Below are 16,011 nucleotides of genomic sequence, written 5' to 3'. Positions count from 1 at the left end.
GCTTTCGAACTGCTAGGTTGGCAGGAGCAGGGACCGAGCAACGGGAGCTCACCCCGTCATCGCGGGGATTTGAACCGCCGACCTTCTGATCGGCAAGCCCAAGAGGCTCAGTGGTTTAACCCACAGCACCACCCGCGTCCCTTCCAATCCCCATGTTACACCCCCCAGACTACATCACTCATACATCACGGTTACATCATGAAAGGGGAGGTTTCATGATGAGCATCCTAGACCCTGCCCCATGGTTCCCCAAACTTCGAACTGCCAACCTTCTGATCGCAAGTCCTAGGCTCTGTGGTTTGACCCACAGCACCACCTGGGCATCTTCACCCGGTGTGCAAAACGCGTCTGGTGAATTCCGGCCAATGTTTGAACAATATATCGCCCGCCCTAACGGTCCTCCTGGACCAGAACGCCGATTTATCTGCGATCCCTGCAATTCAAGGGGGTTCGGATAGATGCCCCTCCGTTGCCCCGGCAAGGACGCCAGGACTTTTGAGCCCCGTGGGGAGGAGAGAGGATGGCGTGGCGAAACCCGCCACTCAACCTTACCGCTGAAGGCATCTGAAGACTGGCCTCTGTTGAGGTCCGGGAGCGAGCTGGGCTGGGCTGGGAGAGGGACGTGATTGTGGAGGAGAGTGGGGTTGTTGGGAATCCCGTCTTCCGAATGGCCCCCCGCCACCTGAAAGAGCAAAGGGAGAGCCACGCGTTATTTTTTTAAAATAGTTTTTATTTATACGAAGCTGAGTGAGAGATTTTACTTTCTTGGGCTCCATGATCACTGCAGATGGTGACAGCAGCTACGAAATTAAAAGACGCCTGCTCCTTGGGAGAAAAGCAATGACAAACCTGGACAGCATCTTAAAAAGCAGAGACATCACCTTGCCAACAAAGGTCCATATAGTTAAAGCTCTGGTTTGCCCAGCAGTGATGTATGGAAGTGAGAGCTGGACCATCAAGAAGGCTGATCGCCGAAGAATGGATGCTTTTGAATTCTGGTGCTGGAGAAGACCCTTGAGAGTCCCATGGACTGCAAGAAGATCAAACCTCTCCATTCTTAGGGAAATCAGCCCTGAGTGCTCACTGGAAGGACAGATCCTGAAGCTGAGGCTCCAAGACTTTGGCCACCTCAGGAGAAGAGAAGACTCCCTGGAAAAGACCCTGATGTGGGGAAAGATGGAGGGCACAAGGAGAAGGGGACGACAGAGGACAAGGTGGTGGGACAGTGTTCTTGAAGAGACCAGCATGAGTTTGACCAAACTGCGGGAGGTAGTGGAAGACAGGAGGGCCTGGTGTGATCTGGTCCAGGGGGTCACGAAGAGGCGGACATGACTAAACAACAAATTTATACTTCTCAAGTTTACACATTTCGTGACAGTGGGACCTTGGTTCTCAAGCGCCAAAAACCCAGATGTGAGTATTCTGGTTTTCGAACGTTTTTCAGAAGCTGGACGTCCGACGCGGCTGTCGGCTATTGTTTCCGGGGCACCTGCGCCAATCAGAAGCTGCCCCTCGGTTTCCGAACATTTCAGAAGTCAAACGGACTTCCGGAATGGATGAAGTTTGGAGCTTTTCTTTATGGTCTTTATTTTGCGTTTTTGTTTTTTAAGGCTTTTTCGGTTCGTTTGTTTTTGTGACACTGTGGAACCCAGTTCAGCTCCTGATTTTGTGACTGCGGAAATGGATAAAAGCCCCCCATCCAAGCAATGACTGTCATTAGTGCAGGTAAAGAAAAAAAATGTAATTTTAATTTTTATCATCTACAATACTGTCTTATTTATTTTATAGTACAGCGCACTGATTATTGCTTTTCTTTTGTGGATCAATGGTCTCGTTAGATAGCAAAATCCATGTTCAATGGCTGTTTTAGGGGTTGTTTTTAAAAGGCTGGAACGGATTAATCCGTTTTGCATGACTTTCTATGGGAAAGTGCTGCCTCGGTTTTGGAACGCTTTGCTTTTGGAATGGAATCCATGTTCGATTGCTGTTTTTAAAAGTCTGGAACGGAACAATCCGTACCGCGTTACTTCCTGTGGGAAAGCGCTGCCTCGGTTTTGGAACGTTTTGGTTTTGGAACGGATTACGTTTGAGAACCAGGGGACCACTGTGTAACGGTTTGAGCAACCCAACTTTCATTACAGGGGAAAAAGAGAGAATAAAATATTATCATATATCGGAAATCCCCCGCAAGAGCTTTCGAAACAGCAAAAGGGTGGGCTGGCAGCCTCGCCTCGCCCCTTACCAGATTTGAGTGACGGTTGGCGATTGGCAACACAGAGGCGGGAGGGAAGGATTGGCTGAGGCTGCCCACTGTGGTGCCGTGAGCCGACGCCGCCGACGCCAGCAAGTCGTGGATGTCCCTGTGGTTGCTCTGTCCAACCGCGTGGTTCCGGAGGACGTGGATGGCTTCGTCCAAGTGGTCTTCCATCTTGTTTTGCTGGGGGGAGAGAAACGAGAAAGGGTATCAGCCAAGCTGGTTTCCTCCTTGCTCCGGAGGGCAGGACTCAAACCCATGGCTCCAAGGGACGAGGAAGGAGATCCCGACTCAACGTGGTGGGGGTTTTTAAGCAGAGGGTGGGTGCCCACCTGCCAGCGGAGATTGCTGCATTGCAGGGGGTTAATAATAATAATAATAATAATAATAATAATAATAATAATTTATTTATTTCCCCAGCCACTCTGGGCGGCTTCCAGCAAAATATTAAAATACAATAATTCCATCAAATATTAAAAGCTTCCCTGAACAGGGCTGCCTTCAGATGTTGTCTGAAAGTCAGACGGTTGTAGCTACAGCCGGAGACTCCTCATCTCAGGTTTGTGGGTTTGAGTCCGGTGTTTGAGCCGAAAGATAAACGGATTGAGGTTGAATCCTGACAAGACAGAAGTACTGTTCTTGGGGGGACAGGGGGTGGGCTGGTCCTGAATGGGGTAACTGTGCCCCTGAAGGACCAGATGTGCAGCCTGATTTTGGATTCACCACTGTCCATGGAGCCGCAGGTCAAATCTGTGTCCAGGGAGGCTGTCTACCAGCTCCATCTGGTACGCAGGATGAGACCCTTCCTGCCCACAGACTGTCTGGCCAGAGTGGTGCATGTGCATGCTCTGGTTATCTCCTGTTTGGACTACTGCAATGCACTCTAAGTGAGGCTACCTTTGAAGGTGACACGGAAACTGCAACTAATCCAGAATGCGGCAGCTAGACTGGTGACTGGGAGTGGCCGCTGGGACCACATAACACCAGACCTGAAAGACCTACATTGGCTCCCAGGATGTTTCTGAGCACAATTCAAAGTGTTGGTGCTGACCTTGAAAGCCCTAAATGGCCCAGTAGACCTGAAGGAGCGTCTCCACCCTGGACACCGGGGACCAGCTCCGAGGACCTTCCGGCGGTTCCCTCCCTGCGAGAAGCGAGGTAACAGGGAACCAGGCAGGGGGCCTTCTCGGTGGTGGCGCCCGCCCTGTGGAACGCCCTCCCTCCAGATGTCAAACAGAACAAACATTTAGAAGACATCTGAAGGCAGCCCTGTTCAGGGAAGCTTTTAATGTTTGATGTATTACTGTATTTTAATGTTTGGTTGGAAGCTGCCCAGAGTGGCTGAGGAAGCCCAGCCAGACAGGTGGGGTATAAATAATAAATTATTGTTATTATTATTCCCGCATCAGAGTGGGTTTGGGCCGGATGATCCAATTTTACGATTCTAGGAGTCTACGAATCACGTCACAAGCTCCCTTTTCCGGAAGCGGAGGGGAACCGGAAGGAATCTTACCAAAGTATGAAGTGTCCCTTCATAGCTTGGGGATAAGGCACCCTGTCCGCCAGCCCGGGGCCACTGCGAAGAACCTGGGGTAGAAGGAAAATAAGAAAATTGGTGCCAGGGGCCCAGGACAAAACACAGAGGATGCTGGCGAGATTTATTTCTTTCGTAAAACACTTAAAACTTTAAAAAGCAACCTCCAGACCACTTGCATCGAGAGCAAAGTCACAACGTTGTCGGTCAAAATAATAATCAAAAGCTGCAGCGTAAAACCATGCAAAAGTAATTAAATTTAATCGGGGGACGGAGATTAAAATGAACGCCAGCACCCAACAGGTCTGAACGTTTTGCCTGAGCAAAGTCCCCCTTCTAAAAAGCAATTACAGCGGTGCCTTGGTTCTCAAACGCCTTGGTACCCAAACAACGTGGAACCCAAACACTGCAAACCCAGAAGGAAGTGTTCTGGTTTGCGAACTTTTTTTTGGAAGCTGAACGTGCTCCGTTTTGAGTGTTACGCTTCCGATTTGAGTGTTACGCTGAGGTCTCTCTGTTTTTGCTATTTATTTTGTGTTTCTGTTTTTGCGGCTCTTTTTTTTGCGACTGTGTGGAACCCAGTCCAGCTACTGATGGATTGCTTGTGTGACTGCAGTACACTGTTTATCGCTTACATTTTATGGGTCGACGGTCTTGTCAGATAGTAAAATCCACGTTCAATTGCAGTTTTAGGGGCTGTTTCTAAAAGTCTAGAACGGATTGATCCGTTTTGCATGACTTTCTATGGGAAAGCAGCACGCCTTGGTTTCGGAACGCTTTTATTTTAGAACGGACCTCCGGAATGGATTAAGTTTGAGGACCAAGGTACAACAGCAATAGCCTTTTTCTCTTTAAAAAGCCTGTTTCTTTGGGGGGGGTGGTCCTAATCTCGTGCTCCAGTACCCATGCTAACCTGTTCTAGAGTTGCTGCATACCGTATTTTTCGCTCTATAGGATGCACTTTTCCCCCTCCAAAAATGAAGGGGAAATGTGTGTGCATCCTATGGAGCGAATGCAGGCTCCTTGGCTTCAGCGATAGCAACACGAAGCCTCCAAAGGGCAAAGGGAGCGCTCCCTCCGCACTCCGGAGGCTTTGCGTCGCTTTCGCTGAAGCCTGGAGAGCGAGAGGGGTCAGTGCGCACCGACCCCTCTCGCTCTCCAGGCTTCAGGGATAGCTGCTTGAAGCCTTCAGAGCACAGCGGGACCTCGCGCTGCGCTCCAAAGGCTTCAGGGATCTTTGAGGCTTGCGGTGCGGGAAAGCAGCACTTCCTCCCACCGCCAGCCCCACAAGCTTGGGGGCAGCGGCAAGGCTGCGTGCAACCTTTGCGCTGCTCCCCAACCTGGTCTTTGGGGCTGGCGGTTGGGGAAAGCAGCGCTGAACCTGAAGCCTCCGGAGCCCAGTGGGAACTCCCGCCGCGATCCGGAGGCTTCGGGTTGCCTTCACTGAAGCCTGGAGAGCGAGAGGGGTCAGTGCGCAGTGACCCCTCTCGCTCTCCAGGCTTCCAAGGTCGCCGCCTGAAGCCTCCAGAGCACAGCGGGAACTCCCACTGCACTCCAGAGGCTTCAGGTGAATGCACCTTGAACGCACCTTGTTTTAAGGGGGAGAACAAAAAAAATAAATCTCCCCCTCTCCGAGCAGTGTCCCTTCAGCCAAACGGGAGGAGAAATGGAAGGGGCTCCATTTCTCCTGCTGCATCGCTGAAGGGGCGCTGTGCAGAGAGGGGGAGAATTTTTTTTCTTGTTCTCCCCCTCTAAAACAAGGTACGTCCTATAGAGCGAAAAATACGGTAAATACCAACCCCACAAAAAAAGGCAAAAAGCTCACCTGTTATTCCCTGAGGGGAGCCCACCGGTGTGGATGGGTTCGAAGAGAAATTATTGCTAGAGTGATCTGGGGAGTAGATCTGAAAAAGGGGGAAACAAAGTCAACAACAAAGGTTTTGTCTTCTTTCCGGGAGCCAGGCAAAGAATACAGGGTGGGCCCTTTTATTCCCCCCAAAAGGCAAAGCTTCTCTTAAACTTTTCGGGACTTACCGAAGCCAATGCTTTCCCAAGCGCATCTCCTGAACTTCCAGCGGTGGTTCCTCGGTTACCTGGCACAAGAGGAAAGGAGGAGGGTGAGGGAGGAGGAAAATGCACACACGCGAAAGGAGAATCGCCCGTGGAAATGTGGACCCGAGGCGGCTGCTTCGACCAGGCCCGATTCATTTTAAATACTCATGCAAAGATACGATTTATTCAGTGTTTTGTTTTTTTTCCCTGGGGGAATGCAAGGCTCAGGGGACCGAAACGGATCGTGGCCTCTGGGCTTGCGCCCGTAATAAATCCGTCGGACTTTGAGTGTGGCTCGGAAACTTATTCTTACTCATTGAATTCATATACCGTATTTTTCACTCTATAAGACGCACCAGAGCACAAGACGCGCCTAGTTTTTGGAGGAGGAAAACAAGAAAAAAATATTCTGAATCCCAGAAGCCAGAACAGCAAGAGGGATTGATATACAGTGAAAGCAGCAATCCCTCTTGCTGTTCTGGCTTCTGGGATAGCTGCGCAGCCTGCATTCGCTCCATAAGATGCACACACATTTTCCCTTACTTTCTTGGGGGGGGAAAGTGAGTCTTATAGAGCAAAAAATACGTATTTTGTGAATCTCTGTACTTTTGTCCATTTACTGTATTTATTTCCCCCGATTTGAACTATAAAATGGTGGTTTTCTTGAGTCAAAACGAGAGCACCCCCAAACATTTTTTTAAGAGAACTGGATTTAGGAACACCCGTTGCCCAAAGGCTAAAAAGGGAAATAAACGTTGCGGCAAAACCAAATGGAAACTTAGGACTTCGAGGGAAAATAGACCTTCTCGTGACAGGAAATAACTAGAGTCGTTTCAGGGTCGCAATCGATAATCGCCATCGTTATTAGGTTGTTGCACCGGTTGTCGAGCTAATGGAATATTATAGGGAGAGAAACGAAGGTTCGTAACCGAAAATGCAAAAATAAAAGCCGAGGGAAGAGAAGAGAAGAGAGATTAATAGCCACCGGGGTTTTGCAAGAGAGGTTTTGCAACAGGTTCATTGCAGGGTGAGGGAGATTAGCACGTCCTGCGTTTCAGGCCCCTTCACCCGTGTGTGTGTGTGTGTGTGTGTGTGTGTGTGTGTGTTTTCTCACAACAGAGCCCCTGGCCTTTCCGAGCCTTGATCCGACCACGACGCCCCTTCCCGCCCCATCCGAGTAATCCCCTCCTCCTCATCTCGTGCAACGGGTCTGCATTTCACCCCACAATTGCTTCTTTATTTTCGGGTCTGTGTGTGGAATTTGCACGCTCAGAGACAAGCACCCTCCACCGTCCTGGGTGCAAAAATGAAAAAAATGCATCGGTCTCCTTGCAAAGACGCCGTCCAGTTACCCCGTGGCAAAGACAGGCGTGTTGATAGCACAAATCATTATATATATATATATATATATATATATATATATATATATATCGTATTTTTCGTTTTATAAGACGCACTTTCCCCCTCCTATAAAGTAAGGGGAAGTGTGTGTGCGTCTTATGGAGCGAATACAGGTCACGCAGCTTTCGCAGAAGCCAGGAGAGCAAGAGGGATCAGTGCACACCGATCCCTCTTGCTCTCCTGGCTTCGCTTCGCTGGAGAGGCGCTGAGCAGAGAGGGAGAGAATATTTTTTTCCTTGCTCTCCTCCTCTAAAACGAGGTGCGTCTTATGGTCGGGTGCATCTTATAGAGCGGACAATACGGTATATAAAATAAACCTTCCGTTTCTCCTCCCACTTTGCTGGAGAGGGAGATAATATTTTTTTTCTTGTTCTCCTCCTCTAAAACTAGGTGCGTCTTATGGCCGGGTGCGTCTTACAGAGCGAAAAATACGGTATATAAAATAAACCTTCTGTTTCTCCTCCCGCTTTGCTGGAGAGGCGCTGAGCAGAGGGAGAGAATATTTTTTTTTCTTGTTCTCCTCCTCTAAAACTAGGTGCATCTTATGGTCCAGTGCATCTTATAGAGCGAAAACTATGGTATACAAAATAAACCGGCTTTCAATTCCCAAGCAGAGGGAGGCTGCGTGCTTGCGGACGCCATACAAGGGGGGAGGAATTAGCGTCGGACGGCCCCTAGACAGCGGCTTAGACCCAAACGCATCTATTTCCGTAGCACTAATGGCTTTCCGACACTCCCCAAGAGATTAACCTACATCCAGCAGGAAAGGACGAGAATGGGAGGGGTGGGGGTGGGGGGGGGGCAGAGTGCCAGCAGAAGGAAAAGGCTGGAAGAGGGGGGCGTTTTTTGCACCTGAGACAGGTGATGGAAAGGAAATAAACCTAGGTTTGGAATTCCCCCAAAAAGATGTTAGATTTTTTTTGTGTGTGCCACAACTGCAGCTAGGATTTTGTTAGCCAAGAATTGGAAAACACAAGAAGTCCCAACAGTGGAGGAATGGCAGATGAGGATGATGGACTTTTCGGAGCTAGCCGACCTGACCGGAAGAGTCCGCGACCAGAAGGAGGAGGAGGACCAAAAGGAATGGATGAAAGTCAAAGACTATTTATCCAAATATGCTAAGATAGCTAAATTGGAAAAACTTGCAAATACCAGATAGGCTTAGGATTTAAATATGCGATGTTAGAGAATAATATGTTTAAAGTCAAAATGGAAACAAAGAAAGATGTTAAGTGATTAAGTTAATTTTATGAGAAAATTGGTTTTGGAAAACGGTTACAGTGATATACACTGAAATTCAGCCCCCCCCCCGGTCCTTGCAAATAACCCCCCCCCCTCGATTCCTCGTGGACATCGGCGCAGCAGGAAATTCGGTTTTCTGATCGCGAGATTTGCCGGCGCACATTAGCAATGCTAAGCAGGGTCCGGTCCGGTTTCGGATTGGATGGCATAGCTGTCAACTTTTCCCCTTTCGTGCGAGGAATCCTATTTGGAAAAAGGGGATTTCCCTTTAAAAAAGGGAAACGTTGACAGCTATGTTGGATGGTGCCGGATGACACCCCCAGGCGCAGGACACTGAACTCTTGGCTTCGCCTAAACTCAAATCCCCCCGGTCTAATATCCAAAAAGCACTGCAAGATCCCAAAAGCGCCTGGTCTAAAATGGTCTATCAAAAACTTCACTCTTTCTTGTGGTTTATCACCACAACAGCTACTCACTTTGGCTTTTAGCAAAGCAAACAGACTAATTTGTCAGCGCCTAAATGATATCGAGCGTCGGAACAACTTGGCCACAATAAGGAAATTTGGCCCATGGTTTGGCTATTTTCCACCTTCCCCTTTCGACTCTCTGGCACCCTCTCTGCATAACTGAGCAATCCTAAAATATAGACGTGCTTTGACTCTCACGAGATTGAATGTCTTGCCCTCAGCTGGACTTGAGGGACGATTCCAACAGATGCCACACGAAAAACGCAAGCGCCTCCGACTTTGGCCTGCAAATTTCTGGAACGCAATCCTTGATTATCAGCAACAACAGGAAAAATGAAATAAAAAGGAAAGGGTTTGGATACGAACCCATGACACTCTCCGTCCCACTGATGGGGGGTGTGTGGCTGGAAACTCCGTATTGGTTGGAGGCCGAGGAAAAGCCCGAGACCGAAGGGAGTCCGCCGTTCACTTCTCCTGAATGCATGGGGTAATTCTGAAAGGGGACAAAGGGGTCGACTTGTTTTCTTAGTAAAATTGCCCCAGAAGATTCCCGGACATTTTAGCTGCCATTCGATCATTTTTGTCAGGCTATATCTGGGAAATTTTGTACGTACGGCCTTCTGGCGGTTCCCTCCCTGCGAGAAGCGAGGTTGCAGGGAAGCAGGCAGAGGGCCTTCTCGGTGGTGGCGCCCTCCCATCAGATGTCAAGGAAATAAGCAACTCTCTGACTTTTAGAAGACATCTGAAGGCAGCCCTGTTTAGGGAAGCTTTTAATGTTTGAAGTTTTATCATGTTTTTAATATTCTGTTGGGAGCCGTCCAGAAACCCAGCCAGATGGGTGGGGTAAAAATAATAAATTGTTATTATTAGTAGTAAAGGTAAAGGGACCCCTGACCATTAGGTCCAGTCGTGGCCGACTCTGGGGTTGCGGCGCTCATCTTGCTTTGCTGGCCGAGGGAGCCGACGTACAGCTTCCGGGTCATGTGGCCAGCAGGACTAAGCCGCTTCTGGCGAACCAGAGCAGCGCACGGAAATGCCGTTTACCTTCCCGCTGGAGTGGTACCTATTTATCTACTTGCACTTTGACGTGCTTTCGAACTGCTAGGTTGGCAGGAGCAGGGACCGAGCAACGGGAGCTCACCCCGTCATTGCGGGGATTGGAACCGCCGACCTTCTGATCGGCAAGTCCTAGGCTCTGTGGTTTAACCCACAGCGCCACCCGCATCCCTATTATTATTATAACCGCCTCAAAAATCTGTCCCATTACCATCCTTTCGTGCTGATGAAGACTGCTGAAGTTGCCGGATTGCGGCAGAGGAGAGGATGATGCTCCAAGGATGGCCCCGTAATTAGACTGGCTGATGGAGGTTGAGGAATTCCACAAGTCTGCCGAGTTGTGAAGTCCATCTGCGAGACGAGCACAAAATAAGAGGGTTTCTTTTCTCCTCTCCGTTAAAAAAAATAATTAAATATTTATGCTTTTCAAATTTATACATTTCACTCATTTTGAAAAAATATATTGAATTTGGCATAGCTCACTCTTGCCCCCTAGTGTTGCATTTGTATATTGCGCTTTGCAATACGTTTATAAAGCGTTTTACTTGCAGCTGTGTAGCTGAGTCCAGAAAGAAAGAGGTAGATAGATAGAAAGAGACAGAGACACACACAGAGAGAGAGAGGAAGAAATCCTCATTAAATGTTTGCTCCTCTTTTTCTCCATGAAAATGCTTTTTTTAAAAAAAAAGTTTTGAAAATTACAGTGGTACCTCGGGTTAAGTACTTAATTCGTTCTGGAGGTCCGTACTTAACTGAAACTGTTCTTAACCTGAAGACCACTTAAGCTAATGGGGCCTCCTGCTGCCGCTGCACCGCTGCTGCACGATTTCTGTTCTCATCCTGAAGCAAAGTTCTTAACCTGAAGGACTATTTCTGGGTTAGCGGAGTCTGTAACCTGAAGCGTATGTAACCCGAGGTACATTGAATTTGGCATAGTTTGCTTTCATCATCTAATGTCGCTTTTGTATTTTGTATTTTGTGCTTTGCAACACATTTAAAGTGTTTTACTTGCAGCTGTGTAGCTGAGTCCAGAAAGAGAGAGAGAAAGAAAGAAAGAAAGAAAGAAAGAGACAGAGAAAGGAGGGAGAGAGAGAAAGAGAAAGAAAGAGAGAGAGAAAGAAAGAAAGAAAGAAAGAAAGAAAGAAAGAAAGAAGGAAGGAAGGAAGGAAGGAAGGAAGGAAGGAAGGAAGGAAAATTGTCTTTAGGGCAGATCTGGGGACCATCTGTGACCCCCCAGAGATGCTGTCGGGACTCCCAGAGCCCAGTAGGTCTTGAGGGCCATTTCCCGTTGCCGCCCAGTAACAACTCGAGGGCCACAAACGTCTCCCCCTCCTGGCCCCTGGGGTCAGGGTCCTCTCCCCCCCCCCCGACTCGGACCAGCCTTGAATCCCCATGCTCCGGAGGCCCGCCTCGCAGGGGGGTTGTACCTGGCATGTAAAAGGCTCCAGGGTAGACAGTGCTGGGGGCTTTGGATGGGGGATAGCTGGCCGGTTCCCTGCTATAGTCGTCACCTGAGTTGGGTGGATATACCTGTGAAAAGAGAGAAAAAAAGTCGTCTCCCATTCAATCCCCAGCCGGCAGCATCTGTGGAGTCGGTGCCGAGTGCGAATTCCGACCACCTCCGGAGGAACCAGGGATTCCCGGGCCAAGGAGTTTTCAAAGTTTTATTCTATGATGATGATGATGATGATGATGATGATGAAGAAGAAGATGTGTCCTCCCCCCTTTCTCCCCCTAGAGGGCCAACCCAGCCCAATGAGCAGGGCATCAAGAACAATTTAAAAATTATTAATAATTGGTGGCTCGCGGATATAATAATAATAATAATAAAAATAAAATAAAACAGCTGTTTACTTTTGTCGTTCTCCTATGTTGTGAAGGCTGAAACTGCAGTTCAGGGGAGCAGGGTCAAGATATTAACCGATACGCATGAAATTTCATATATAGCTATATAATCCCTAGTGTAGTAAGAGAAGACCTTTGGAGGAGGCATTTTAAAAAAAGTTTTTTATGAACCGCCCTAATATGGATCCTTTATGCCCTCGTCATTCCTTCTTAAATCGCACCCAGGGTGTTTTTTTTGGGGGGGGGGGGAACCAATTGGGAGGTGCGCATTCAGAAATGACCAATTTTGAGACGCCAAAAAACCACAAAACCGAAACTGGCGTCAGAGTTTCAAAAGGAGCAGAATTTAGGCCTCCGGGGAGATTCTCAGCCTAAAATGACGTGGATCTTTCACTCGCTTTGCATATATCACGGGGGGGGGGGAGTGGGGAGAACGGTTTGCAGCCCCCCCTCCAAGTTTTCATGACGACAATCTTGCACCCATGCTAAACAGCCTTTATAAAAAAAATTGCATTTTTTTTAAAAAAACCCCACCCAACTCGAATTCGCAGGGACCCAAAAACGAATAATAATAATATTAACGATTCCAAAATCGTACATGCCCCCCCTCCAAGTTTCGATGGTGAGAATCTTGCACCCATACTGAACAGCCTTAAATTTAAAAATTGCTTCTTCTTTTTTTTTTTAAAAAAAACCATCCAATTCGAGGTATGGACGGATTTGCAGGGAACCAGAAAATAATAATAAAAATATAAACGATTCCAAAATCGTACACGCCCCCCCTCTAAGTTTCGATAGCGAGAATCTTGCACCCATGCTAAACAGCCTTAAATAAATTGCCTTTTTTAAAAAAAAAAAATCACCCAACTTGAGGTGGGGACGAATTTGCAGGTAACCAGGAAAAAATAATAATAATTAATGATTCGAAAATCGTACACGCCCCCCCTCCAAGTTTCGATGGCGAGAATCTTGCACCCATGATAAACAGCCTAAATTGCTTCTTTTTTTAAAAAAAAAACCACCCAACTCGAGGAGGGGACGGATTTGCAGGGACCCAGGAACAAATAATAAACGATTCCAAAACCGTACACCCCCCCTCCAAGTTCCGATCACGGTTTTTTTAAAAAGGATCTTGCACCCATGCTAAACAGCCTTTAAAAAAATTATAATCTTGCGTTTTATTTTTTTTAAACCACCCAACTGGAGGGGGACGTCTTTGCAGGGAAGAAAATAAAAATAAGATCTCCCCCCTCCCCACATTTTCCCCCCTGCAGCGTGTTCTGTGTACTGGAGCGAGAGGTGCAGGGTTTTTTTGGGGTGGGGGGAAGAGGGAGAAAAAGAGAGGGGAGTTCGGAGGGGGGGGGAACCATAGCCGTCTGCAAAGAATAAGAAACCCGGCAAATTGCCTTTTCCTGTAATTTGATTACATAGCAGGAGCCGGGGAGCGGAGCAGGAATAATAGCTCCGTGCCATCTGCCAGGGCTTGGAAGGCTGCCAGATTTGCAGGCAGCTGTGCGGGGATGGGGGGGGGGTGAGGAGGAGGAGGGGGGAGGCCCCCCAAAATAAAATAAAATAAAATAAGAGGGTGGAGGCAGCGGGAGAGAGAAAAAAGAGCAGCTTCAAAAACAGGGAGGTGCAAAGGGAGAAAACCCAAATATAAGGGGAATCTGCAAACAGGATGGTGTGTTTGAGCACGCAATGGCAATGCGTTGTCATCCCCCCCCCCCACAAAAAAATTTCTGCAAACTTAAGGAGGGATGATTCCTTCGCGGGGAGAATAAAATAACTATGCAGTTCTCGAATCGGAGAAAGGAGAATTCTCTGCAGACTTGCCTTCTGCTGTGTTTTTTTGGGGGGTGCCCCAATTGACAATGTGTGTCCCCCCAAAAAAATTCTGTGAACTGAAGCAAGGATGATTTCTTCCCAGGGAAAATAAAATAACTATGCAGTTTTCGAATCGGAGAAAGGAGAATTCTTTGCAGACTTGCCTTCTGCAGTCTTTTTTGGGGTACCCCAATTGGCACTCTGTCCCCCCCCAAAAAATCTTCAAACTGAAGCAAGGATGATTCCTGCCCCACTTTCGGGGGGGGGGAATAAAATAACTATGCAGTTCTCAAATTGGAGGAAAGGAGAATTCTCTGCAGACTTGCCTTCGGCTGTCTTTTTTGGGGTACCCAAATGGGCAATGTGTCCCCCCCCCAAAATTCTGCAAACTGAAGCATGGGTGATTCCTGCCCCCCTTCCTGGGAAAAAATAAATAACTATGCAGTTTTCGAATTGGAGAAAGGAGAATTCTTTGCAGGCTTGCCTTCTGCGGTCTTTTTTTGGGGTACCCCAATTGGCAATGTGTGTCTCCCCCAAAAATTCTGCAAACTGAAGCAATTATGATTCCTTCCCCTCTTCCCAGGGAAAATAAAATAACTATGCAGTTCTCGAATCAGAGGAAAGAAGAATTTTCTGCTGCCATTGCCTTCTAATGTCTTTTTTTGGGGAGGGCGATAAGATGGGGGGGGCGGTTGCGGGGCTTGAGGGTTTCATTAAGCGCCCCCCCAAAAAAAATTGCAAAATTCTGGACATATACCCCCTTCTCCGTATCCGGAAAATAAAACAGAAAACTCAAGCAAAGAGGCATAATAATAATAATAATATTAATAATGTATACCGCCCTATCGCTCTCAGGGCGGTTTGCGAGATAAAACCGCAACGTTAAAAACAGAAAATACGCCGCCGAAATAAAAACGAAAAACCCCAAATAAAAATAAAACACATTTCAAAGGGGACCTGGTAGAAGAGGAATGTCTTTGCCTGGCACCTAAATGGAGGGGCCAGGCGAATCTCCCTGGGGATAGCATTTCGCAAAAGGGAGCCACCACAAAAAGGCCCTGCTCTCGAGTTGTCCCCATCCGGACCTCTCCTGGGGGAGGCACACAGAGAAAGGCATCTAAAAGAGATCTCAGGGTCTGGGATCCCTTGATCCAGAAAGGGATCCCCACTTCCCACCTTGGTCCCGATATAGAGCTTTAATTCCCGCTCCACCTTTCCCCGCCAGGTACCCTAATGTCTCCGGCCAGCCCTGCCCACCACAAGGGCTACCCTCTCGAACTCGCCGCATTCCCAATGTTTGCAACCCGCCGGGCATTCAGTGACATCACAGAAGCCCGGCCAATGGGAGGCCCAGGCTGTTCGTGCCCCCCTCCCTTTGACGACACAGGGGGAAAAACACACCCCAGTTGCCAGAGAGTAAAACGGAAAAATGGCTTACCGAAGAGGGAAGTCCTGGAGGGACTTTCCGGACCTTTTTCGGCTGTCCGTCTGGATTTGGGGTGCGAGGAGGAAGAGGGAGGGAAAGGGGGGGGGGAGAGAATTTTTTTTAAAAAGCATTAGCAAAAATAATTACAGAGCCATTGCTAACATGGCAGATTAGATTTCGTAGTGCCAGGGGTGCCTTCTGCCAACCGAAGCCCCCCCCAACCTCTTGCACCCCAGATTTATTCATTCTTATTTCCGTATTTTTCCGTATATAAGATGCCCCCATGTATAAGACACCCCCTATTTTGGGGGGACTCCGGTTTAAGAAAATGGGGGGAAATACTATCCGTGTATAAGACGAACCCATATTTTGAACATTATTTTAGAGTAAAAAAAACACTGAAAAGTACGGTATTTTATTTATTTGTTGAATTCACAGAGCGCCCCAAACCCACAGATCTCGGGGCGATTCACAAGCAGATCTCGAAAGATTACAAAATGCATTTTGGGGTTTAAAGGGGCTGAACGTTGCTGCTCTAAATAACCTCGCCGACTTCTGTGGGGGTCAGAATATTGGGGTTGTTTTTTTTATTCTGATGGTGCATTTTGCGGTTTTATATTCTGATTTCCTTCTGCGAACCGCCTTTGAGACCTGCGGGCGGCATATAAATTCAGTGAAAAAGAATAAGTCTCCGAGCCATGCACAAAGTCCGATGGATATATTACGGGCGCGAGCCCAGAGGCCATGATCCGTTTCGAAAAAGGTCCCCCGGGACGTTTCGCTCTTCCGGTTATGACCACACAGCTCGCTATTTCGGGACGGGCAGGGGGTATTTTTAGTATTCCTGGTTTCGGTGCTGTAATCTTGAGGGTTTCATTCTCGAACTCAAGACCCGAAAGCTGCATTAAAG

At 48.0% G+C, this 16,011-nt stretch overlaps 1 protein-coding gene across 10 annotated transcripts in view; it reads right to left on the bottom strand.

Moving 5' to 3' along the window:
* Positions 1–16,011, bottom strand: part of TCF3 (transcription factor 3) — a 90,091-nt gene that overhangs the window by 17,260 nt on the left and 56,820 nt on the right. For all 10 annotated transcript variants that reach the window (XM_083594541.1, XM_083594548.1, XM_083594545.1 and 7 more), the window contains exons 8-16: positions 15,114–15,163; positions 11,434–11,536; positions 10,218–10,357; positions 9,317–9,443; positions 5,823–5,881; positions 5,614–5,692; positions 3,768–3,841; positions 2,243–2,437; positions 553–682 (exon numbers count right to left, since the gene is read on the bottom strand). In XM_083594541.1, the coding sequence (XP_083450667.1) occupies positions 553–682; positions 2,243–2,437; positions 3,768–3,841; positions 5,614–5,692; positions 5,823–5,881; positions 9,317–9,443; positions 10,218–10,357; positions 11,434–11,536; positions 15,114–15,163 (957 nt within the window). The remainder of the gene's footprint in view (positions 1–552; positions 683–2,242; positions 2,438–3,767; positions 3,842–5,613; positions 5,693–5,822; positions 5,882–9,316; positions 9,444–10,217; positions 10,358–11,433; positions 11,537–15,113; positions 15,164–16,011) is intronic.

This window comes from Podarcis filfolensis, assembly GCF_964270895.1.
Source record: "Podarcis filfolensis genome assembly, chromosome: 18".
NCBI lineage: Eukaryota > Metazoa > Chordata > Lepidosauria > Squamata > Lacertidae > Podarcis > Podarcis filfolensis.
This window is presented reverse-complemented; position numbering and strand designations above follow the sequence as displayed.